Source organism: Syngnathoides biaculeatus, chromosome 23 (genome assembly GCF_019802595.1).
Source record: "Syngnathoides biaculeatus isolate LvHL_M chromosome 23, ASM1980259v1, whole genome shotgun sequence".
In the NCBI taxonomy this organism is placed as follows: Eukaryota; Metazoa; Chordata; class Actinopteri; order Syngnathiformes; family Syngnathidae; genus Syngnathoides; species Syngnathoides biaculeatus.
The window spans coordinates 20,730,804-20,758,323 of NC_084662.1; the positions used below are offsets into that span (position 1 = coordinate 20,730,804).

At 39.2% G+C, this 27,520-nt stretch overlaps 1 protein-coding gene across 11 annotated transcripts in view; it reads right to left on the reverse strand.

The window, feature by feature from the left end:
• pnocb (prepronociceptin b) overlaps positions 1 to 27,520 on the reverse strand; it is a 53,237-nt gene that overhangs the window by 8,276 nt on the left and 17,441 nt on the right. For 10 of the 11 annotated variants that reach the window (XM_061812738.1, XM_061812739.1, XM_061812741.1 and 7 more), the window contains one exon: positions 4,365 to 4,594. In XM_061812738.1, coding sequence (XP_061668722.1) covers positions 4,365 to 4,594 — 230 coding nt within the window. Of the gene's footprint in view, positions 1 to 4,364; positions 4,763 to 27,520 lie in introns of those variants that run through there. The other variant, XM_061812737.1, reaches the window with a different exon arrangement.

Below are 27,520 nucleotides of genomic sequence, written 5' to 3' on the forward strand. Positions count from 1 at the left end.
GAAATTAAAATATACAGCTTTGTGTGTGTGGCCCAATTTCATACCTCTCATCTTTGTTTTTTCCAGATTTGTCTTTTGTGGTAAACATCAAAGTCCAAAAAATAGAAAATGCATGCATAAGGTCTGAACTACAATTCATTCATATAAACCCCATAAATTATTTTGAAACAGTAGTGTCTGTATTAACATGTGGTGTGAGCTTAGCCTAAAAGACAGTGTTTAATGCCAGGATGACGTTTTGTTGGGCAGAAAAAGAAAGGACGACTTACGTAGTCACATTGCTGTTACACTTTCCTACTGTAGACTTTTCTATATTTGAAACAAAGCACTTTTTTATCTTTCTCCAACCATAAAGTGCATTCCTCAAATATTAAGGAATGGTGGTATAAAGGTTAAGGTTAGAAGGTTTGATTTTCCAGAGCCTACCTAAAAAAACGAAGGCACTGATGCGCCGAAGAATTCTGTGTATCGCCGTATCAGTGTATCGTATTGCTATTCCTACAATCCCCAGATGACAGTGACAACTAATTTGAAATTAAATTTGGTGAACTGAATCTGAAATGATCAAACAAAATTTTGATTGCAGATAAAATAATCTTACATTCACTTTCAAGTTTAATATATAAATTCAATTCAAATTATCCAACTCAGATTCAGTATTTAAATGGAATGTTTCAAAATAACCAATACAATTTCAAATGTGTTTTCTAAATTCAGTTCCTACAGGCACATATTTCGGCCCATGCTAAAATCATTTCTATGGGATACAGTAAATGCAGGCCTATAATTTTTTCGCCTATCGCTATTATAGTTATCGTACAAAAAAAAACACGTAAGTATATAACACTCTGTGTTGCTCCATGTACAACCACATCTTTTTGCTAGTCACTTACTATTACAGTTGATTGACTGCATAACAGTACAACACCATTGTTATTTCACAAGAAAAAGACAATGCACTACGCAGTGACCATGTCAGATGCTTCGTTTCCAATGATGTGCCATTATAATGTCATTATGCTTCATTATTATCATTATTGTGCATTTCTGATTGAGTGGGACAAATGAGTGCAAGCCTCACATTGAGACATGCTGGGAGCATTTTCAACATCCAACGAGGCTCGCAAATATGGTTCCTGGTGCATGAAAGGATGGAAAACACAGAACTTTAAACTATGATACCCGGAAACTGCTGTGACACTAAATGCATGTTAATAATGTTGACTTTTAATAGCAATGCAGTTTAGTAACCTTATAACAAATCCTATAACGAGTCCACAGTCGTGCTGAGAGTCTATTTTGGCACAGCTGTGCTTCACACAGATGCTATTCCACCCTGAACGCCACCAGAAGTGGCCTTGCACACAATTTCATTTCTAAGCAGCCAGAGAGAGAGAAATGCCACTGAGTAAAAACAGTCGGTGGGCAACCTTGAATTGTGGTTGGATGGCTAAATTAGTCAATAATGATTCCGAGGAAGACAGCTGGGACCTTTATGAAAGCTGTAATAGAACTATGTAATTGACTACTGCTTAGTCTCATCGGGCTGGGCATACACCGCTGACTGACACATTTTATCAGCGCTTCATTGTGTTAGTCGCCTTCACGATGAGCCAAAGATGGAATCCACTGAGCCATCCATTGTTCCCCACTCCAGACGGGAGTGAGCCTTTCAGTAATCTTACGATTTCAGGACACACAGATTCATGGGGGCAAAAACCAAAACATGTGCACAGGACCATGCAACGAAACTGATATGAAAAAAATGAGTATATGCTCTGTTAAATAATTTTCCTCATCGACCTCATCGTCCCTACTCGGATCATATGGGGTGTCCTCACCTTGGTATGGAACAATCGGATTCCACATCAAATCAGTACTGCTTCAGTAGTCATGGGAATCTTAAAAACATGCCTCACGGGAACGCAGCAAACAGGGCTAGACACATCAACAACAAAAAATGATCCATTACCTTCAAACTCCTTTGAAAACTCTTAATTTACAGAAAGCCAAGGGTCAGGCATGGCTAATTAATTTTAAAAAGGGTCAATCTGAGAAATTAGAACAATTGTCGAGGGCCTCAATTGTGTCCATTTTAAAGTGCCACTGTCATGAAATGCATGATTTTTAGTATGTTATTAATGAAAAAATGGCAGCCAACATGGACCCATGCGTTTTTTCACCACAAAACATGATTATGACGTATACAGCTTTTTGTAACTCCCACCATGAAAATCCTCTCGAGAGATTTGTTTTTGAGGAGAAACAGGAAGTAATGTACATGGCAGGACCACCCTCAAGTGGACTTGTTTGTTTCCATTAGTTTTACCTCCGGGAAGGTAGCTCGTTGTTCCTTCGTGTTAGCCAAAATGCCGGCTCGTTGCATTGCTAGACATTGTTGAACACTCGGGAGGATGGGTTTACCCTCATAAGTTTGCAAGAGACACGGTTCGTCGTGAAAAATGGATTACACGGGTCCAAAGGACAGAGCTTCATCGGTTCCAAATAACAGGTAGATGTGTATATAGCTACTAAAAAAAAAAAAAACAAAAAAAAACAATAGTGGGGGGGGGCTTAATCCTACCGGCCTTGTCGACAAGCCTGCCCCAGACCTTGTAGGCCGGGGTGGCTTGTCGCAGCGGTGGCTCATGTCCGCTGCGGAAGTGGCCATTTATCACCGCCGCGTGCAACTTTGCACATGGATGACGCGCTCTCCGCTCATATTTATTTTTTCCTGTAGACATTGAAGTGAATAATCTTATATGTATTTTTCATTTCAATATCTATTTTAGAATGTTTATAGGGATGACACTAGACCTTTAATGTCCTTCAGTAAACTGTATTGTTTTGATAAGCTGCTACAGTAAAACCCCACTATTTGTGTAGCATAGAGACCAATCACTGCCACAACTAGCGAATAATTGGTGCCTTCCCTAAATACAGGTAATACAAACCCAAATCGCTTAAAATGGAGAGGATGATAAAGTATCAACACAATCCATCAAACATGTACACAATCATGGACACATGCTTAATAACTGTATTGAACAGATAAATTATTTAAACTACATGAATGAGGCTCATAAAAAGTATTAACTCACTAAGCTAAATACCATGTCAGCACAGACGGACATCATTTCTCAAATATAGCACGTTACACAATTCGTGTCGTCTTATTAAACTCGGATTTTTCTTTACCACACTATATTTAATATTGGGAAAAAATTAACAGCGAAGTAGACTAGATATATAGTAGTGTAGATTTAGATGTAGATGTAGATGTAGATACAGAATGTACATTTTGCAAAACAACATCACTTTAGCTATGTATACCTGAATATAGCACCCACGAAGAGGAAAAAATGCAATTGATCGTCACTGCTTCGGGAGCGCCAGCGCTACAGTATATTTTACTATGCCTGCATTCAGTAATACGGTGCGCCTTGTATACTTGTTAAATACGTAAATAACACCTATAACTGAGACTATGCCTTTTACAGTGCGCCTTATGGTCATAAAAATACGATAATTCTTTTCTAGAATTTGTCCTGAGCATGAACTCAGCGAATAAATGAGGATAGGCTCCAAAAAAATGTCATCAACTATCCTGGTGTTCACTGCACATGTTATAATTGGGAAATAGAAATATTAAACAAAATTATTATTTGCTTTTTAAAATATTGCATCAAGACTTACCCCAAAATGTTGTGTATCTCTTTTTCAGTACTTTAAAGTGTACTGACATTCTGAGTTGGGGCTCCCAAGCCATTATCAGGGATAATTTACTTCCTTCCACAGCACAGGAAATGAGAATGTTGCTCATTCACTGTCGGCATTGTCATAAGTTGAAATTTGAATAGACTTTTGTGTTTTGCTTTTCCTGAATTAAATGCACAGGCATGGCCAATGGGCTGTAAAATGGATAGTGTCCTGTAGTCTGCTCAGCCAAGCATTCAGTCAAACTCACTTTGAAGATCACATATTTGCATATTTGACACTTGATGGAAGTTTGCTTCCCAATTTGTCCGTTTATAAGTCTTTAGCAGGCTTACTATCTACTATATACACCTATTTACATCCTCTGCTCACCTTATCCTTCTCAGCCACAGGTTACGCTAGATTGATTGGGGGCGAAAAAACAAACGGGAAAAAATCTTTTTGGGTAGCTAATCCTTTCTACACTGGCACATATTGTTTAAAATTCTGTTTAAAAAATCACATTAATATGCACATTTGGTGAAGCTGTAGTAAATGAAGTTTAACATTCTTACAACACTACCTATAAAACATTTCAGGGAGTAATATTGACCTGACACATGATGCTATCTGATGCGTTGAAACACCCATACAAAACACAAACTAACCATGGTGTTGAATTCTTCATGCAGTTGCTGCTCCTGCAGGAGCAGACCACAGGCCACACAGTCTCCCTGGCAATCGCTGCGACCAGGGGTGAAGAAACATGGAAGCAGAACCAGCAGGCACCACAGTGGGATCTTCATGGCTCTGCACACCCAGATAGGCAGGAGCAAACAGTAGCCCGACAGGCAGAGAAGCCAAGCAGAAGGGTCAACAACAGCTGGATAAGGGCAGCCTGAGGGAAAAAAAGTGGTTACACAGGATTGCATCATTTCTATTTTCAAGGAATTAATAGCGATATATATTTTTTCCAAGCATTGGTGGAGAGAGAATGTCCAGCCAACACCAGGAATTGTCTTGGTGAGATCAACGGAACAGTGCAAGCCAAGGCAATGAATGAGAAAATGGCGTGGGTGAAGGAAAATGCCGAGGGCTTGTGACGGAACATTACGTTTTTATCGGTGGGATTGTGCAACATGGGGCACTCCCGCACTTGCAAAACACATTGGAACAATTTTTCTGACACTGTGGCCTTTTACATCCAACTGACAATTTCCTGAGATAGCAAACTGGAATCAGGTCAGAACCGGGGGGATTTTGATGGCATGACACCTTTAGGAAAAATAGAACTAAGTTGTACAGACAGGTTTGTAAAATTTTATCAAGATCAATGGAAAAACATTGCCATCATTGACCAAAATATGTTATCAATAAGCGAAATTTTCTCAACTCGTTGACCATTCAGCCACTCATTGTAAGCTAAGGTGGAAGTCTTCATGTCCTTCAAGATATTTCAATACAACCGATAGGGGGTTCCAAAAATAGATTTTTGCATGGTAGGTTAGTTGAAAAGTCTAAATTGCCTATAGGTGTGAATGTGAGAGCAAGTGGTTGTTTATTTCTACATGCTCTACAATTTCCTGGCAAGCAATTCAGGGTGTAACCCGCCTCCTGCCCAAAGATAGCTGGGATAGGCTCCAGCACTCCTGCGACTCTTGTGAGGATAAGCAGCTCATAAAATGGATGGATGGATAATCCCTCTGTTATTCATGGGGGATAGGGATAAAACCCTGCTGTGTAATTAACATCCCCCATCCATCCATCCATTTTCTGAGCTGCGAGGGTCACAGCAGTGCTCAAACCTAATCCCAGCTACAACCCACATTTTTTTTTTTTTTTATAATTGTCTCGCATGTGTCACATAAACTTTCTGTAATTCCTTGGCACCGAGACAGATCATATGGCACCATCTTCTGAGATCTTTGCGCTATTAAGCAAGAGTGTCATGATTTTGCTTCTTGGGTTTATCAGAAAGCACTTTGACGCCAGTACCGAATCACGACTAAAGTGTGATTACCGTATTTTCCGCACTATAAGGCGGACCTATAAGCCTTTAATTTTCTTAAAAGGCAACAGTGCGCCTTATAATCCGGTGCGCCTTATATATGGATCAATATTGAGCCTTTAGTGCAGCTCCATCTAATGGATGCATAATGTAACCCCAGCCTGTACTGTAGCGTCTATTCTATTCGCCTTATAATGGGGTATGGCTTATAGTGTGGAAAATACGGTAGCTTGAAATTTCCAATTTACATCTAGTTAAATGCATAGTAATGAATAGACATGTCACCAGTGACGAGAAAAATGGCGGTAAACACATTTGAAACTTTTCTCAAATTTTTTTGAATCATCCGCTACACATTTCTAACAAATATTACATATTGTTGCCGTCGGGCGAAATCCTCACTTTTCCATAACCATCATTTGTTAGCAAACCAGCCTTTAACGTTGCATTTTAAAAGCAAGAAACCCATTTTCAGTCAGTAATTTTGGGGAAAAAAAAAAAAAAGAACAGACCTATGTGGGGACCGACTAGTAGTATGGATTTGTAAAAAAAAAAATGAAAAAATCATAATTAATTGGAGCAAATTTGGATATAGTGTAGGTGGTTTAAAAAAAATGGCGATGATATTTTCCCATACCTGGCATAGAAAATGTGTTTATCAGTATACTATATATTTATCTTCTGTATTTCGATTTTCATCATGTTCTTCTTAATGAGATGAGCGGAATCGCACAGTTCTTGTGCCTCATTGTGAGGCACACTGGGACATTTCTGTGCAGTGAACTCCCACACAAGGAACCAAAATTGTTCCTTGATGTATAGTACAAAATAAATAAATAAATAAATAAATAAAATGCACACTTGAAAAGCTGAGAAAATGGCAACACTTTGCTGTATGCAATGCAGCCTCTTCTGGACCCCATCTATCATGTGGGTGGCCCCCATGTCTTTCAATATAACAGGTTATAGGGGGTGGAGGAGGGGAAGCCACTCAGATCATTTTAAATTGCTTTTGCTCAAACACAGCTGCCTGGCTTTTTGGTTTATGGATCGCAAACAAGATAAAACGCATGCGCCTGTTATGCTCAGTAAATCTTGGGCTTTGAGTGCGTTTGTCTGTTAACAGTAGTTTTTCCACTTTATTACACCCACCAGTATGTTTTAAACAACCAGGTGCTAAATATTCAACCGATGTCAACCATTCCAGAGGGAAGTGACGTATCTGACTGTGTATGTAGTTCGGCGGTGTTTCAAAAGATTTTTGTTGTCTCTTTCCTCCTTAAATACACCCATAAAGTTACATTGAGGATACATTGAATTCATATTCGCTGGACTTTTATTTTAATCACGTAAGAGTAATTTTTGTGCCTGTAACACATAAAACCTCAACATACCCCAATGCATCTTCTCAGAATATCAGAAAATCTTTTTTAAAGCTAGAATTTCTGGTTTTAATTGCATGAGTCCTTTAAGAAGTTGTGTTAGAAATACACTTACACCATGAGCCGGAATGTAGTTAATTTCCCATTTGCAAACATCTTAAAAGCTCTTGTGATGACAGAAGTGAGCTACTGATGACTCAATAATATTGCACTCAGTACATTATATTGAGAGCGAATGAGAATCTGTGACAAGCAAATGCGTGGGTGGAATATTGATGGATTCACTGGAGTGCGTGTTCAAATTTGTATTTTTTTCAAGCAGAGAGTAGCTCACTGTGACCATTCCCATGTAGTCACATTGCATATAGTCAATAGAATGTGAAAGAGGCTGTACACCGCAATGATCTATTTAGAAATGCACATGCAAGGCTTCATGGGAAATTATTAAGGAGATGTTTGCTCTCCTTACTGAAATGTTTGGAATAATCACCACCTGTCTGCTAACTAAGTCCATTTCATACTGTTGTGTTCTCCCTTAAGTGGTCGTCTTTGATCAAGGTGATGAGCAAATTGGTGCCCTGAAGTATTTATGCTGGTGTCAAGCTTCAATGGGTTCCAGCCGTACAAAGACAGCGTTTACACACATTTCAATAAACAAAAAGATGAATTGTGTCTACATTGTTCTCATTTGCACCGCAAATTGAAGAGTGGCCATGCATTTGCTTGGCAAGAATTATTTATATTTCCATTTCAGAAGTCAGCAAGCAGTTACTTTTGCTTTACAATTTAGCTGTGCTCTTAATTATGGGAGTGGGACTCTTGAATAAGGTGGTGTGGGTTATCTCTGCTAACTTGGGTTTCTTCCCACAATATAAAATACGACATTATGTTGGGGAAATAAAATTGATTATTCAACAGGTGTAATCATGAGAGAGAATGGTGGTCTTTTCTAAGTGTCGTGTGATGTTCAGTTCATGCAACAACAAACATTTCCCCTGACAGAAATAAAAAAAAATATTTGTCAACTATAACGGTCAAATCTTCCATTGAAATTAAATACAACAAACACTTTTTAAACCTACAAATTGAAAAGGGCATGCCTAAATTCGTTTAGTGTTATATGGCAAGTTAGTGCCCTGTCATTCAAGTGTCTCCCATCTGTCTAGTTTAGCCAGTTCAAATTTGGTTGCAATCTTAAAATAAATCTCCTAGATAAGTACCTCTTTTAAACAGCAATGTATTTGGCCCAGGAATAATAACAACAAAGCAATTTCAAGAGTGCCTTGGAAAAAAAAAAAAAAAACATGAGTCCCACAGGGCAGCTTGTCTGGTACTGGACAAAGATCAAATCATACATCTCACACATTTGCAGTAAGGATCCAAATGTTTGGGTTTGAACTATAACATGAAAAGATAATCATTCCAAAGTTTGAGAACATCAAAATACAGCAAAACACATCAAACAAACGAGCCTGCCTGAAAATCACAAGACTAACAAATTCATGTTTTGTTCTGACAAAAGCCTTCATGTACAGTAAATAAAAAGGAGAGAGTGAGAGGCTTAATTTTACAGCATTATAATATAGAGAAAGTCCATTAAAGAGTCAGTGGAATCCTTGATGAAGTTAACAACCTTCCCCTGTAGTAAATGCTAAATTGATGAAATCATGGGCTATCTTCCATTCATCAATTTTCCATGGGACTATCTTCAATAGGGCCGCAGATGATCTATAGCCAGCACAATCACACATTTGAACAATATAGAGTCTTCATTTAATCTAACATGCAAGTTTTTGGAATAGCAAACCGGAGTAATCCACACAAGCACACCAGAACCCTTTTACAACTGGTTATTACGAGGTAAGTCAGTATGTGAGCCACTTGACATCCACTACCACGGTACATTGACAAGAGGCTTAGAACTATGAACTAGAACTCTAATTTAACGCTGGTGGATGCTCAGTGTCAGAAGACAAAAACTAATTGAGTACACTATTTATTCTATTGATAATTCAATCAAGCATGACGAATCATTCAGTATCACCAGATCAACATTTTGGGGCAATTATAAATAATTAACCTTGTGCAAAGCAAGGGCCATACTTGGATCAATTTGTGAATGTGATTATAGTTGGTTAAAATTACTCTATGAGTTTGGACAGGATCATTATTTTATCTCCAGTCTCTTGTTGTGTTGTGAACAGCGTCCAATTGGAACACCCACTTGGGTTACCAAAAACAATTCTTTTCTCAGGAAAATAAAAACAAAAACGAAAGCGTTTTTCACAAGCCATTGTCGTAGCATCCTAAATGGTCATGGTGTGTCATTTACAAGATGCTTACCATGCGAAACCTCAGAGCTGCATGCATAACTCAGGACAAGCCCATTATATGAATAGCAACACATAATAATAGAGGTTATGACAAGTTTGCACATTTGCTGTTTCTCAAAAAGCCATTTCGCTGCAGAAATTATCACAAAACACCATTTCTGTAGACATAACCTTGGCTCTTGGTATTCATCATCAAACTTTTTTTTATCGATTTTTCTGGTGCTGAGGGCCTTCTGACAACTGTGACAGCTTTTCTACATTTTGTAATGTTTCATATTGCTCTGTAGTACTTCAAATTTAAATTGAATTTTCCACAGGCGTTTTGCTGAACCGTCAAGTTATGACAGTCCATTTTTTGCTCAGTCAGGCAAAGGTGAATGGACGGATGGATGGAAAGCTCGACGGATGGGTTTCGTGGGTTAGGTACATTTGTAGGTACACATCAAAACACAGATGAATGAAACCTATTTGCTCATTAACTTCATAGTATGTATCCTGATCATCTAAAAACAGGTACACGTCTACAGTTTTTCCAAAGGTTTTTATTTTTTTGTTTCATTTCCATTTAGTTTAATTTGGTTTTATTCGGGGTAATGAGGTGAGTGGTGGGGCAGGGCCCTTGTGCCGCTCTTGGATGGCTGCTGATATTAACAAAGTCTCCACTATATAGTGCACTTCCCTCTTGGAACCAATACTAAGTATTGTGTCTTGCCAAAAGTCCAGGAGCTCATTACAGCGATAGATGAGTTATGGGCTGGGGGGGAGATCAACACTCACTAATAAAGCAACCTTTTCTTTCTAAATGAAGGAAGGCAGATGAAGAAAAAAAATGAAAATGGACCACAGCGAAGAAGCAGATGTCCTTCTGCTCTTCAAAATAGTGCCGGCATCACCTAATGGTTTTACCCAGACTCAAAAACAGCACACCAAAACAACTACGCTTGTTTTGTGCTTCCATTAGTGTTAACAAAGACCCTGAAATTGTTATTTTACCTTTGAAAACAGGAATCAATCAGAGCATTCATACAAGGACCACTAGTGTGGTGCTTTTACTGTGCATTTCCTGAGTACATCCGTTGTCTACGTCTAAAAATACACAAGAACAAAGTCTGCTTCACCACTTTTTAGAAAAAGGGAGCCTAATGCGATGCGCTTGCACACAGAACTTTCAGAGAGTCTGAGCAGGGCTGTGAAACTTAATAATAAAATAAAACTAATAGCGATCGAAATTAGCATGGGCAGCTGTGATGAAGGGCGAGAACGGGTGGAGGATGCGCAAGGTGACGTGAATAGGAGAAAGGGGACAAGAGAAGAAAAAGCTCAGTGCTGTGACTCACTCTATCTTGTCCATTAGTTGCCTGCATGAAACTGAAAGGCACAAAGCAGTCTGCTAATGCACAGATAACCTAGAGGTCTCTCTCTGTCTCCTCCATTGTTACCTCCTTGCTCTCCAGTTTGCATCTACTTAGACGCTCATGTTGCACAAGTTCTACTCCAAACTACCTGTCTTCCCGCTCCCTTCTCCTCCTCAATTCCTCCACCTCTGAATTAATGACCAGGATATCTCATCTCTATTGACATATGGTGACGGTTCCTGGCCATTTCTAGATGTGGTTACTTTTAAGTGACGCAAAGGATGGAAAAAAAAATCCCATTCTGTCTATTAGATCGGACGGTTCATAAACGTTACTCGATTAATTCCTTATAACCTGAGGAGATTCATTAGTGCTTTATTGGCGTACATTCTGTGGCCGCTTGATCAAAATGCGTTGATCTGAGATGATGTGCTAGTAAAATTCGGTTTAACATGAAAAGCGAGGAGAGAAAGACAAAGACTGCAATCATAACACTGATTTAGAACATTTTTTTCCCTTATAAGATGGATCAAATGCAGTTATTCCATTGGAAACATTATCCTGGAGGTACTCCTCACATGCCCCACAAAATATATCTTGTATATGACATCTTCATTTCCCTAACCTGTATTTTTAAATGATTATAAACTCTTATACTCTGGTAACTTCCTTCTCATACACTGAAAATGTTCTTTCAGTAAAGCACTGATCAGAGGTGGGTAGTAAAGAGCTACATTTACCGCGTTACATGTATGCATGTAATTTTTGCATGAATTGTAATTGTAACTGTACATTCTCTTCACTATTGAAATTTTCATCACAAGTTATTTATTATTGCTTTTGAGAACTATTTTGGTGCCTCAGAGGCTTGTGAGACATGCCTGTTTTTCAATAATCCAGCATAACCACAAGTAACTTTTTGTTCTATTTGACCAATCACACTGACCTAACCCTAACCCTAACCCTAACCAGGACGTCCCACGCAGCCCCACACAGAAGGAAAGTTTTCATTGTGGCTTATTTCCATAAAAAAATGTCAGGAAATGATATTTCCCTTCCAGATAGGCTTAACTTGATCAAAACCTCAAGTGAAGGTAAGCTCGATATAAAATGAATGGTAGACTGCAAACAAAATAAGAACCACTATGTCATACACTCTCATTTGTGCCTGCCTGACAATTTTGATGTTTCAGCCAACCAAAACTCCCCTTCGAACTTCAGAAATATTCAATAGGGTGCCTCCATCTGCGTCTGCAAAATGTAAGGCTCCGTGGAATAAAACCAGCGTATCAATGCAAATTGCAGTTTGTCTGACACACTCAGACCCATTTGGACTTTGCTGTTCCTACCTTGCAGAAAGGGTTGCGCGCATTCAAAAGTAGTACAGAGAAAAGAAATCCTTCACATCCCCACAACACTGAAGATAAAGGTATAAATTGGCAGAACTCATGTTTTGGAATAAAGAAACAGATGTCAGCATCACTGATGTGGGTGAACCAACATGTCGAAGTTAAATATATATATATATATATATAATATATATATATATATATATATATATATATATATATATATATAATTAAGCTCTGCCTGGTGAGCCTTGTGTGTTGTTTCATATGTTTAAACAAATTTAAGGGAATTGGATTGATTTTGGCTGACTTCGAAGACGTTTCGTCACTCATTTGAGCAAACTTCATCTGTTAATGCAATAAAGCACGAGCCTGGGCCTGAACAACTCTCTGAATAGTCTACCACAGGGGTGCCAAATTCAAATTCAGTTTTGTTTTATTTCCCTGAGATGGCTGTGATGACAGTGAATTCCTACCTCACCATAATCTTTCATATCCACAACAGAATGAAGGATAACAAGTTTTAACATTAGAAGCATAATAGCTATTTATCAAGTTACCTTAAAAAGGCGATTGGTGGCAGAAAAATCCCCTATCTCAACATTATTATTCATTTTATTTGACAATTTTGAATTTTTGCTCAGATTTTAGGAACAATCGTGGAAGTTGACACACATGATTTCCTTTCATGGGCTACATAAAATGATGTAGCAGTTGAGTTTGACACCAACGGTCTACAGTATATGTGCCATGCGTGTGCAATGCATCTGTCTGGAAATAAGTCAAATGGCTTAGTTCCAGTAAACCCATGAACCAGATGACAAGCAGATTAGCAAAGGAATGGATCTTCCCTAAAGCACTTGGTTTAAAAAGGAGAGCAAATTGGTACACAAATGTAAAACAACATTACTCATATAAAAAAAGGGACTTCTCTTGAAATCGTAGAAGAGTGTTGGCAAACAGATGTCCCAGCGTGTCAAATCGCACTATTATCTACCTCTGTGGGGTACAAAACATGCCCTCTAAGCAAAAATAGTTCCCACCAGTTTTCCATCTGATCACATGGTATCTATTTGAACAGCTGCATCACTGTCTGTAAAACATCCAGAAGACAAAAAAAAAACTAGTACTTAGTACATCCGCTTCATGTGTCTGAGGTTAGTGGTTCTGAGCTGTGGCTTACTTGTGGGATGCTGTACCCGTGCTTGCGTTGGTTTTGTCCATGTACAACAGCTTCCTCTCAAAGTCCCAAAACACGGTTGCTCGGTTAACTGGGGGTTCTAAATTGTCCAACAGTATGAATGTGAGTTTGATCCAAGTTAGAATAAGCAGCATAGAAATAGGACAGGTGGATGTACACCTCCTTTAAGGATTTGACGCTGGATATCAAAACCTGACCAAACCCCGCCAACTAGCCAACGTCTCTTCTGACACAACACTTCACCTCCCCGGCTGTACAGGTAATCTTGCTATCTGAAGCATTTTTATTGTAAAATGACGATTCATCTGTCCATCCCAAGACATGGTCTCTTTGGTCAGTTATTGCCTTATAGCAGACTTTAGGGAGACTTAAATTTAAAATTTCAGCCCTGAATGTACTAGTCTCACTGGGTATCACCATATTTTTTGTAACACCTGATTATATCTGAGAATCTACATTTCAATCACATCTTTGTTACTGTATTTCCCATCTTATGGTCATGTATAAAGGTAGGATGATAAAATAGTTTTAGCATATTTTATCATCAATACTCAATACTTTTGCACATACCTTCTGGAAATACATGTGTAATACAGTATCATGCATTTACAGTGAAGAAATTAAGTATTTGACCACTCTGCTATATTGCAAGTTCTCCCACTTAGAAATCATGGAGGGGTCTGAAATTTTCATTGTCAGTGCATGTCTACTGTGAGAGAGATAATCTAAAAAGAAAAATCCAGAAATCACAATGTATGATTTTTTTAACGATTTATTTGTCTGATACAGCTGCAAATAAGTATTTGAACACCTGTCTATTAGCTAGAATTCTTACCCTCAAAGACCTGTTTGTCCGCCTTTAAAATTCAACCTCCACTCCATGTATTATCCTGAATCAGATGCACCTGTTTGAGGTCATTAGCTGCATAAAGACATCTGTCCACCCCATACAATCAGTAAGACTAAAACTTGTAACATGGCCAACACCAAAGAGCTGTCCAAAGACACAAGAGACAAAATTGTACAACTCCACATGGCTGGAAAGGGCTACGGAGAAATTGCCAAGCAACTTGTTGAAAAAAGGTCCACTGTTGGAACAATTATTAGAAAATGGAAGAAGCTAAACATGTGGGTCAATCTCAATCAGAGTGGAGCCCCGTGCAAGATATCACCTAGTGGGCTCTCAATGATCCTTAGAAAGATGAGGAATCAGCCCATGACTAAACGACAGGACTTAGTCAATGACCTGAAAAGAGCTGGGACCATCATTTCCAAGGTGACTGATGGAAATATACTAAGACGTCATGGTTTAAAATCATGCATGGCATGGAAGGTTCCCCTACTTAAACTAGCACATGTCAAGGCCCATCTTAAGTTTGCCAATGACCATTTAGATGATACAAAGGAGTCATGGGAGAACGTTTTGTGGTCTGGTGAGACCAAAATTGAACTTTTTGGTCATAATTTTACTTACCGTGTTTGGAGGAAGACGAATGATGAGTTCTATCCAAAGAACACCATCCCTACTGCGAAGCATGGTGGTGGTAGCATCATGCTTTGGGGATGTTTTTCTGCACATAGGACAGGACGGCTGCACTGTATTAAGGAGATGACCACGGCCATGTATTGGGAGATTTTGGGGAACAACCTTTTTCCATCAGTCAGTGCATTGAAGATGGGTCATGGCTGGGTCTTTCAACATGACAATGACCCGAAGCACACAGCCAGGAAAATCAAGGAGTGGGTCCTTGAGAAGCATATCAAGGTTCTGGCATGGCCTAGCCAGTCTCCAGACCTAAATCCAATAGAAAATCTTTGGAGGGAGCTGAAACTCCGTGTTTCTCAGCGACAGCCCAGAAACCTGTCTGATCTAGAGAAGATCTGTGTGGAGAAGTGGGCCAAAATCTTTTCTGCAGTGTGTGCAAACCTGGTGAACAACTACAGGAAACGTTTGACCTCTGTAATTGCAAACAAAGGCTATTGTACCAAATATTAACATTGGTTTTCTCAGGTGTTCAAATATTAATTTGCAGCTGTATCACAAAAATAAATCATTTAAAAATCCTACATTGTGATATCTGGGTTTTTCTTTTTGTATTATCTCTCTCACAGTGGAGATGCATCTACAATGAAAATTTCAGACCCTTCCATGATTTCTAAGTGGGAGAACTTCCCGTTATTGAACATTATGTGTCAAATCCTTACTTTGCACAGTGGCTATAAACGGTACAACAAAGGCTCAATAATAGAAGATTCCACAACACTGCAGGTTCAAAATGCTCATGGCATGCCACCAATTCATCCATCACTACGCTCATACAGGTATTGTTGTTTTGTTTGTTTTCAGTGAGTTCCTTACCAAGAAGTGAAATTGTGGTTAATAATAGGCCATAGCACTTGGTGACCTTCAAAATACTCAACAAAGCACTGAAACAATTTCTCTCAATTCCTCCACAGTGTTAATGGTACAGGCTTGACAGAGCAAAGGCAAAAAAAAAAAAAAGGGAATTTTTGGCATTAACATGTTTATCATTGATATTATCCTGTTGTTTTAGACTTACAACAACCATCATGCAGTAAATACACAGTGTGGTCCTGTGAAGATATAGATTAAAAAAAAGACACACACACACACACACAAAACCTACAGGATGCCCTCACATAGGACAATAATCCAGCCTGTGCACCCACAGATAAACACCGTGCGGTATCGGAAGAAGGTGCACTTGCAACTGACCTTGCTCTCTAGAAGGCTGACGAAATGCTTAAACCGAGAGAATGCTCTTAATCCAATTTATATGGGCTGAACAGCACCCGACACAATTATTTGTACTTATTACCTGGCCTGTTAGCGCATTCAAGTCTGCTTATTGTCCCTCAGAGGCAGAACTAACATATTATGAGGACCATGACGGAAAGAGTTGAGATTTTTGATAAAGACTTGAGGTCACTGGCAACAGGATCTAACTATTAATAGTTGCCTATTGAGAAATTTGAAATATTGTGCAGACCAATTCCCATTGTCTTACATTAAATTTATGTGACTCCATATCAGCAGGAATTATCGCAATCCTGGCCGCCGTCGAGCTCTTTGTCTTGCATTGTCTTTTATTCTTATCCACCTTATCTTGCGTGCTTGTCACAGATGAAACAAATTGATTTGAAACACAATAAATCACAGCTTTTTTTCCCTTCCCATCCCAAAAAAACCAACATTCTAATATTTGTCGGCAACAAGGTGGCAGTATTATATTCCTTATATTTAGACTTGTTTTGATTGTAGCACCATTAGATCAATCGAGCTCATCATTTATTGTCAGACATTTGTACCCAATTCTCTTACATGCGAGTATAGTTTCACCTTGCTGATTAACTGGTTGATATCTCTTTCCAAACAGGAGATATGTCCTTCATAGTTGGGGGGGCACACTGAAAGTCGTGTGACTAATAACAGTCCTCTTGTTTAGTCCCCATGACGTTGTGTTAATGGCCACAAAATAATACGTTATGACCAAGAAAGAACAGAGAGCAGACACATGGACACTTTATATCGCTGGATAAAAACTATGTTGAAGATGCTGCCAATTTACATACGTGGGGTATGTGAATTTAAGGCAATGCGGTTTTGCTATTTTCCGATCTAGTGTCAGCCAGGTTAAATTTTAAATAAGTACAGGTGTAATGATTAATTATTGAAATCAATGTATCTATTTATATTCTAATTCCACTAACCCCGGATAAAGAATTTTATTTGTTCTGTGGCCTCGTTTGTAACCCCAAATGTTCTTAAACCAAGGTAATACTTCCCACTGAAATGAATGGAAAGGCAATTAATACATTCCATACCAAAAATTAAGTTATACTTTTTTGTCAGTGTGTGATGAAAAATAAATGTAGTGCAATATAGAATGAATCAAAACACTCCATTAAAAAGAAATGAAATATTAAATAAACATTAGGGCAGTTCATTGCTCATTAACTATAAGGTGGGAAAAGGTCACAGGTCCTTCTTTTAATCATTTTGATCATTTTCATGATTGTCATTTGTGAAAAGCTACTTTGACAAGATTACACTGACTGTACCGTATTTTGACAACCATAAGGTCCTCTTAAAAGTCTTAAATTGTCTCCAAAATGGACTTGGCTCCTTATAATGTGGCACGTCTCATGTGTGCACTAAGTTCCAAAATCTGTAAATGTTGTTGTATGACAACTCCATTAAAGTACAACTGAACGAACTCATTACATTGTCAGTATACATACTAGTATTAGTTTAAGTGTGCATAGAAGCTATTGTATGATGGCGCTCATGAGGCAGCAAAGATCAATAGCGCTTTTATTTTTACAAGCAGAAGAATGAGCTGACAACACCCCCACACAATAACAGGTGTCAACAAGTCATTTGTCAACGTCATGCTCAATCACGGTGTCATATTGAGACTGAAATTATCACACCACAGCAAACAGAATAGCATAAGTAGCTAATAATAAAACAACTAAAACAATGACTCAAGAAATGTCCACGACCATTTTCAAAGCCGCTTATCCTCACTACGGTCACAGGAGTGCCAGAGCCTATAGACTGAAGAAAAATTGGCACAAAGCATGCACTTAAAAGGCTATTTAGATCCTTAGTGCCACAAAGCATGCTATGAGGGCCTCCAGCCTCCAAGTGAAGCTACAGAATTGTTTTGTAGCACTTCTCCTGGTTCCTAAAGTAAAATTGCAATTGCTTCTTACTGCCGCCTGAGCTCCATAATATGTTTTAAGATTGCGTATATTTTACCATCCTTCTGCCAAGAACATGGTGCATCTTATTTATGTGTTGAATACAGAAATAGCACCAGTAACTGAGAATACGATAGTACAGTGCACCTTATGGTCGCAACAATATAATACCGTATGTTGTCTTAATTAAAGAGGCACTATAATTAAATGAAAAACATATATAAATAATGTACATATTGTAAGTGCCATTGACAAAAATAAAATAATTTGCACAATTCTTTTACAACACTGATCACAAACACTATTCGATTTGTGACTGGATGATTTAGGATGTGAGGGAGGAGGTTCCGCCTCGAAGAGATTTCTGAAGTGTGTTGAGAATCTATTACCGAGTGCAGCTGACAAAGAAATATTTGTAGCTTTTGAAAAAAAAACATTACCAGGCACAAGGATGAACTTTGGCGGACAAAAAAGGAGAACAAGTGACTACATCAACTGCTGGATGCAGGTTTCAAGTCAGGCTGTGAAAGAGCAGGTTTGCACACTCGTTTTCTAGCGCTGTATTATATTACTAAATAGTCCTAAAAGCTTTTCCGTCACGAAACCTCACTGTACTCTGTTTTCAGCAATTCGTGTTTGACTATTTAGAACTCCCTCATAACTATAACATCAGTGAAACATGTCTGTGTAGTTTCTGGGTCTAACCTGAATTTTTTGCATAGATTCGACCTTTGCAGATGACTAATTAATCTCTTTTACATGTAAAATTGACCGACCCGGTAATATCCAACCATTTTATGAGCCGCTTATCCTCACGAGTCTTGCAGGAGTGCTGGAGCCAATCCCAGGTGCCATTGGGCAGGAGGCGAGTACACCCTGAACTGGTCACCAGCCAATCACAGGGCACATGCAGACAGACAACAGTCACACTCATAATCACACCTAGGGGCAATTTAGAGTGTCCAATTAATGTTGTATGTTTTTGGGATGTGGGAGGGAACCGACGTGCCTGAAAAAAACAAAACACGCAGGCATGGGAAGACATTTATGTTTCTGGGTCTAACCTGAATTTTTTGCATAGATTCGACCTTTGCAGATGACTAATTAATCTCTTTTACATGTAAAATTGACCGACCCGGTAATATCCATCCAACCATTTATGAGCCGCTTATCCTCACGAGTCTTGCAGGAGTGCTGGAGCCAATCCCAGCTGCCATTGGGCAGGAGGCGAGTACACCCTGAACTGGTCACCAGCCAATCACAGGGCACATGCAGACAGACAACAGTCACACTCATAATCACACCTAGGGGCAATTTAGAGTGTCCAATTAATGTTGTATGTTTTTGGGATGTGGGAGGGAACCGACGTGCCTGAAAAAAACAAAACACGCAGGCATGGGAAGACATTTATGTTTCTGGGTCTAACCTGAATTTTTTGCATAGATTCGACCTTTGCAGATGACTAATTAATCTCTTTTACATGTAAAATTGACCGACCCGGTAATATCCATCCAACCATTTATGAGCCGCTTATCCTCACGAGTCTTGCAGGAGTGCTGGAGCCAATCCCAGCTGCCATTGGGCAGGAGGCGAGTACACCCTGAACTGGTCACCAGCCAATCACAGGGCACATGCAGACAGACAACAGTCACACTCATAATCACACCTAGGGGCAATTTAGAGTGTCCAATTAATGTTGTATGTTTTTGGGATGTGGGAGGGAACCGACGTGCCTGAAAAAAACAAAACACGCAGGCATGGGAAGACATTTATGTTTCTGGGTCTAACCTGAATTTTTTGCATAGATTCGACCTTTGCAGATGACTAATTAATCTCTTTTACATGTAAAATTGACCGACCCGGTAATATCCATCCAACCATTTATGAGCCGCTTATCCTCACGAGTCTTGCAGGAGTGCTGGAGCCAATCCCAGCTGCCATTGGGCAGGAGGCGAGTACACCCTGAACTGGTCACCAGCCAATCACAGGGCACATGCAGACAGACAACAGTCACACTCATAATCACACCTAGGGGCAATTTAGAGTGTCCAATTAATGTTGTATGTTTTTGGGATGTGGGAGGGAACCGACGTGCCTGAAAAAAACAAAACACGCAGGCATGGGAAGAACTTGCAAACTCCACACAGGGGGGAACATGGATTTGAACCTCAAAACTGTGAGCTCAACGCTTTCCAGCTGTTCCACCGTGCTGCCCCAGTAATATAAGAGCTGAAATAATAGAAATACCAAAAAGTGGCATTATCGGGTTTGTTTTACTGCAAAGGAATACAATTACAACAGGAACATCTTCATATTTAATGACCAAAATTAATGTTACCTGATTCCCGTACGTGAAAACAACAGGAATGTAGTGAATTTCTTCTGCACCATCGAGTATCCAGATATTTGCTTCACAGTCAAACCATTTGGACTTTTGTCTAAAATGTTACTGAATTGATTTCAACCCACTGATTCATTTCAGGTCATATCTTGCAAATTGAATCATTAATGTGCTTGAAATGACTGACCAACCACAAATTGTGACACAAAACACCGCTAAAATGAATCATTACACTCCGAGTAATACGCTATTGTGATATCTTGCTTGACTTTCCTTTCATGTCCAATTCCTGCCAAACATGAATTTACGACAAGGCAAGCACTTTTTCTAATACAGTATGTGACAATGTGACAACGACAATACTCCATTGTCTGCAGTGTGAGTTTCCAGCATACGGTATAGCAGAAATCCTGCAGAGCATTAAGCAGCTGACATGGTTTCGTCATTGATTCCTTGCTGTTAAGCTGCGTTGACACTTGCACAAATCCATTGGACATGCAGCCGGAGGATAGCAATCGACCACTTGTGACTTTTACACTGGTGAGGAATGAGGCTGAAAAAGATGGACTGCCAAATGGTCCAGCAAATGGGAAGCGACGAGGCCGGAATAAACTTTTTCCGATCCCAGTGGAAGCCCTAAGAGTGGAAACTTTTCATGGGGCTGGTCGATTTCTCATTTGTTTGAAATTCGAAGTTTCCTCCTAGCAAAGGAAGGAAGTATCAATTATCTGCTTTGTTTGACTCAAGCTGTCGCCATCATGAATCCTTTATGTGTCCAAGCCGAGTCTTAAATGTGCCATGCCATCAAAATCAATTTTTTTTCCTAGTTTTATGCATGAGAGGTCGAAATGAGTCTGTGACAGGGTCTAAATTTGACATCCATGTGGTTTTATAATTGAATGCAAAAGGCAATCAGGCTTGCAACAGGCTCGCAAAATGACCATATCAGAATCCCCTTCTTGTGATGGAGTTAGTTCCGAGATATTCAAGTGGCCGTCCACTTCATGGGTTAGTACCCACCCATTCAACTCACCGGAACAGCAACACGGCATTTCCAGCTTTTCAGCGAGTTAGTTTCAGCCTCAGGCAAGTCATACGAATACAATTTATGAATATACAGTTGTTGTAGTTTACAACAATACGTAACTATATTTGTAATTTCTAATGTCACTGGAGATTAAATTTGTAACCTATGTGTTTATTATCACAAGAGATAATATAGCACAACAATCAGAGGAAAGCAGTTCTCAATATTTAAATTTAGAATTGATTAAATGAACCCATACTGAATATTAATGAACAGCATGGTGGAGCAACTGGTTAGAGCGTCTGCCTCACAGTTCTGAGAACTAGGGTTCAATCTCGCCTATGAGGACTTTGCATGTTCTTCCGTGTCAGTGTGGGTTTTCTCCAGGCCCTGCGGTTTCCTCCCACATCCCAAAAACATGCAACATTAATTGGACACTCCAAATTGCCTGTAAATATGAATGCGAGTACAAACGATTGTTTGGATGTGCTCTAAGATTGGCTGGCAACCAGTTCAGGGTGTACCCCACCTCTTGCCCGATGATAGCTGGGATAGGCTCCAGCACTCCTGCGGCCCTTTTGAGGATAAGCAGCTCAGAAAATGGATGGATGGATGAATATTAATGATAAATGTCTCAATTGACCAACGTGAAACACCAGCTACAATAGTTTGAAAATCTAAAATCTAATCTAAAATGATCTTGCAGACACAAAAGAAAGGATATGAACAATTTAAAAATAAAAACAACAAAAAGATAACCTAAACGTAACTGTCACATCAGTGTAAAAAGAAAATGGCATCCCTTTCATATGGACAAAAATAAAAAAAATAAATGCTCGTACTAACTCGAAAAAAGGACAGAGATCTGTGTGCCAGTTATCTACATCGCAATGATGCCTGCGTCTGTTTTTTTGGTCAACAATACACTTTTCCTCTTTCACAAGTACCCTTCTGTTGCCACAAAAAAAAATGAAAACAGCAAAAAAAAAAAAAAGCTAAAGAAAAGAAAACACGTGGTTATCCTTCATATCTCATGAGCAATGCTGAAGTCTTGTGGTCTCCTGTGACATCGAGATTTGTACTCAAAGGTGTTTGTGTGACTACAGAGGTGTCACATTACGTTATAAATAAATCCATCAAAGAGAATGATAAGAATAACAAGATCATTTTCGCTTTTAATATTACCTCAAGTAAGGAATTTATCTTTGTCATGGGTTAGTATTACGGCCTGACTAATTAAACGCCCTCCTGATTTAATTGGCCACTATTAGCATTTTCCAAACTGGCACAATCATCTGATATTTTGCTGATTGTTGTGAGTGTACTATTTTTTCAACACAAGAACAAGTTCCAACATAAGGCAAAAACAATGACATTCAAACAAACAAATGCCCCAAAAATTGGCATATGTATTCTAAGGATGACACCCCCCAAAATCACTTGTTGACTTCATATGAAATGAATTATCTAGTGAAAAGCACTGCTTTTTTTTTAATTCCTCTGGATACTTACACTGCATCTCTTATCAGATTACAGTATGTTGCATTTGTGCTAATCTGTATTACATATGTCATTCCTTTGAATTAATTTCCCCCTCTTTTTAGCTATTAAGATTCCAGATTGTAGCCATTTTCACAGCACAATCTTGACAGGAGTAGCTAACCACAGAACGTTATGCAGCTTCCTCTTGCGTGGTGCTTCCTATACGGTGTGTCCTGTAAACATGCTTCACCCTTCATGAAACAATTCCACGCTGCAGAGTCATTTATCTGCAAATGGAACATTAACCACCCATTTTCTCCCTCATCTGCGCGACTAACGTCTTCACTGATAATGGCCGAAAATTATGCACATTCATTACCATTATCATTAAATTCATCATTGCCATGCGCTATGCATAATAACGGGATTTGACTGATTCCCTTCTTGAGCTTCTTTCCTATACATATGTTGGAAGCAAATAGCCTCCTCCATATTTCTTTCAAGGTTTCCTTTGTTTTATTTTAATATTGCATGCAATATCTCACCACCAGTCAAAATAGCAAAGCAGTCAAATGTTTTGTTTGGGAAATATATATATATATATACTGATTTAAGCAAGTGTCCACTTTTCATCGTGAAATTGCAAAAACTGCATACTGAATAATGTTTCCAAATGTAAGTTTGTATTATCATAATTGGGCTTTCTTCATTACTTACTGACATACTGTGTCACATATTGCATTGACTCAACTCTTGTAAAAGTACTTGCGTATGGAATGTTGCTGAAACATAGAGCAATATTTCCTCAAAAGTGGTAACACTGCATCTCTCCATCTGATACATATTGCATATACAGTACTCTGAGTGGATTTAGGCATGAAGATGAAACTTTTTGAAACATTTTCCTCCCACAAATGTCTTTTTATATCATCTTGATTGCCAATTCTTCATTGATCCTTTTGACTATGTATTGCAAACAATTGAGGATTTAGTTTTTGTAAATAGTACTTACAGAAGGTGGGTTTCCAAATTCTAGTTTTTTTTGTTTTTTTTTTTACCATAATTAGAAATTCATCATCCCTTTCTGTTTGGTTCATATGTACTCCACACTGAGGATGAGCAAAATAATCAATTAGTGGATTAATTGACCACTATGAATTCTCTTGATAGTATGGAATTGATTGCTGTTTAATCTTGCCTTGAAGCAATTAAGGTAATATTGAGTGCACTATTTGGTTGTAACCAGCAGAGGCGCTGTTGATTCAACATCAACAAGTTTCAATCATTTTTTTTTTCCACCAAGGAAATACGGATACTGGATATAGATTTTAGTTATTGTAGGAAAAAGTCATGTCAATTTTATTCTTTTCGTAAATTCTTTTTCCATATCATTTTCTATCATTTACCATAGTTGGATTTAAGAGAGCGACGCCTCAGCCCATTGCTGCTAAGTGCTGTCTTAGCACAGCATGGTTCTGTCTTGTTAATTAAGTAGTAATCAGTTGTGATGTGGGTACTGCTGATAGTGACGATAGTACCACTGAAGTAACAGGGAGATGGATGTAGTAGCACAAAAAAACAACATGCTCCTGAAAAGAAATGCCTCCAGGTGTACGTGGTTATTTACAGAATGATCTCTGACGTGGGGGTGGGGGTGGGGGGTAGACAAAATCACAAAGCTTTCCACCAATGGAGCAGAAAGGAACAACAGAAGCACAGGGGAAAACGTTAAAGGTGATTATCTATTGACAACAATATCCCTCTGGGATCGATTACCCACAACAATCACATCCAAGAGACGGCAAGCTTTCAAAGTTGTTTTCTCACCTCAAAGTGCCTTTTCATGTCTTTGCCATTCAACATCTTGACACACACTATGGAAAGTCAGACAAATGATGAGAAGAAAAACTTCCCTACCTCTATCTGTGGTGCAGATACTCTTAGACTGCTTCTTCTGTGGGAACAAGGGAGTTTGTGATCTCAGCTTGTATCCTTAGGCTAAGGGTTTCAACAACTGAACACATACCTCCTCTGAGGCTTCTTATAAAGGCACACCCCTTCTCTCCTGGCTCAGCACCCAACCTCCTCCCCCTCAAACATCATCATAGTGAGAGTGGGGTGATTCCCCCATTCTGTTACGTAGGAACGCACACACACACACATACCCGGCGTGGCCCGTGCTGACGTAGCAAGGACTGCCTACGCCATCAGTTTCGCCTTCATTGAACAACTAATGGAACTCTAAAAATATGCATCGCCCAACTGCTCTATGTCTAAGGTGTCCGTAAAATCCGTAACCTATAGACACCAGCCCACTATCAAAGATGAAGAAAACAATGCCACCACAGAGTCCCACACAAAAGAAAGACTTAAAATATAAAGTGCTGAGACAAAGCAAGGATACAGATGTGTTGGTGGTAACTGCACAGTACATATGACTATTGTGTTTTATGAATGGCAGTTACTAAAACGCAGTCAACGGGTGGAGTATTTGCAACCAGCCTAGTTTTGCAGATGGCAAGTGACTCATAAAGGACATTGAAGAAACCAAGCGCGGTGCTAAGACAACTTTCATTGGAGGCTATTATGAATCGCATTATATTAGTTACCTCTGGAACATTGCGTTACGTGAATTCTGTCATGAGATATGTGCCCTTTTCCCCATCATGTTGCTCATTTTGTTTTGCTGAGGCAAAATATTGTTCAAAACTATTAGTCCAACACTTCCTTTCATACCTTTTTTTCACAAGTCATTTTAACATAGGAAAATGGTAAAGAGTTGGATTCATTTGGAGATGATATTAATTAGAGTTGCACTTATGGAGAAGCGGAAGCTTCTGGTTATAGCTCCAGTGAAACAGGCAGTCACACAAAATGATTACCTCTTTTTTTTCTTGAAAAGTACACATTATGGGTAATATGTATACCAGCACTTCTGTCTCTGACGTGACAGACTATACTGTCTGAAGCACTTAGTCATAACCTAATGATAGACAGAGCTGTAATGGTGTGTTTGTTTTGTTTGCACAGATTAGCAATAGTTCCTGATGAGTGACACGTAATTGAATGTTTGGTCAAGTTCTGATGTGGTGGGGGTCAGACGGAGTGTGTATGTATGTACAGTATCTACTCCATCTGCCACTTGCGGCGATCAACACATGAATTGACAAGTGTAATTCAGCGGCTTTGTGATAAAATGCTGCCTCCACAAAAGAAGCTTCAATCTACGACTTCTTTGTGGAAGTTGGTGCAGGCTCTGTCGTCTGCGCTCTATTTCTTCGACTCTCTCCTCAGCCTCAGCCGCTACCAACCACTAAAAAAATGCATAATAAGCACATTTAACCAACAAAATGAAATAGTGCTCATATTGATTCCAATGATAAATTCATCAATTGCAATCAATCATTCATTAATATCCATCCATTTTCTGAGCTGCTTATCCTCACAAGGGCCATGGGAGTCCTGGAGTCTAACCCAGCCAGCTGTCACCCTAATATGGTTGTTACCCAATTGCAGAACACATACAGTCGAGATTGACAACAGTCGCACTCACAATCAAATATACGGGCAATTTAGAGTCTCTAATTAATGCATGTTTTTGGGGATTTTGGAGGAAACCTGAGCAGCTGTCGAGCGTTGACCTCACAGATCTGAGGACCGGGTTTCAAATCTCAGCCACGCCTGTGTGGAGTTTGCATGTTCTCTCCGTGCTGCATGAGTTTTCTCCGGGCACTCCGGATTCCTCCCACATCCCAAAAAATAATTGGTGACTATAAATTGCCCCAAGGTTTGACTGCAACTGTTGTCTGTCTCCATATGCCCTGCAATCGGCTGGCAACCAGTTGAGGGTGTACCCTGCCTCCTGCCCGATGACAGCTGGGATAGGCTCCAGCACTCCAGCGGCCCTCTTGAGGAAAAGCGGCAACGAAAATGAATTGATGGAATAAATCTTACGTTGTGTGATGGTCTAATAAAAATTGTTGTCCACTACAAATGACAAAGTTTAATTGTAGGTTTTAAAAAAAATTGTACAATGCCTTGAAAAATGTACTCATTTAACATTTTCGATAAATTAAATGTTTCAGATCATCTAGCCAGTTTTTAACATTACCGCGACATACTCTATAGGAAAAAAGTAAATGCACCTGCTATTTAGTGGACCTTTCCAACCTGTCAATCACTCGTACAATAATAGCCAATCAAATAGCCGCATTGTATTAACCCCTGGTTTGACACACCCCTCTTGAGGTCTTGTCCCACAAGCAATGCTGATTGTCAGTAGTGTGCGCTTGGAAAAGTTAATGTTACAAAGAAAACGGTCCTCAGATGTGCTTGGGGAACGTGCAATTCTGATGAAAGATATCCTGCTAGGTTACAAGGGGCAAGGTTGATTCATTTTCCAAAGCCTAAAATACAGTTGACGAAGTCTCTACGATCGATTAAGGCTCGCGGAAGAGAGCACGTACAACTAAATGTGGACAATATCAACAAACACAAGGCTGTATGTTCGAAGGTAAGTGAGTGAGAAGTATCTTCTCTGAGTTTGATTTCATTATTATCAGCGCTTTATACATTGCAGGAGAACAACTTTCACTTTGTTAGTGTATCACTGACCTGC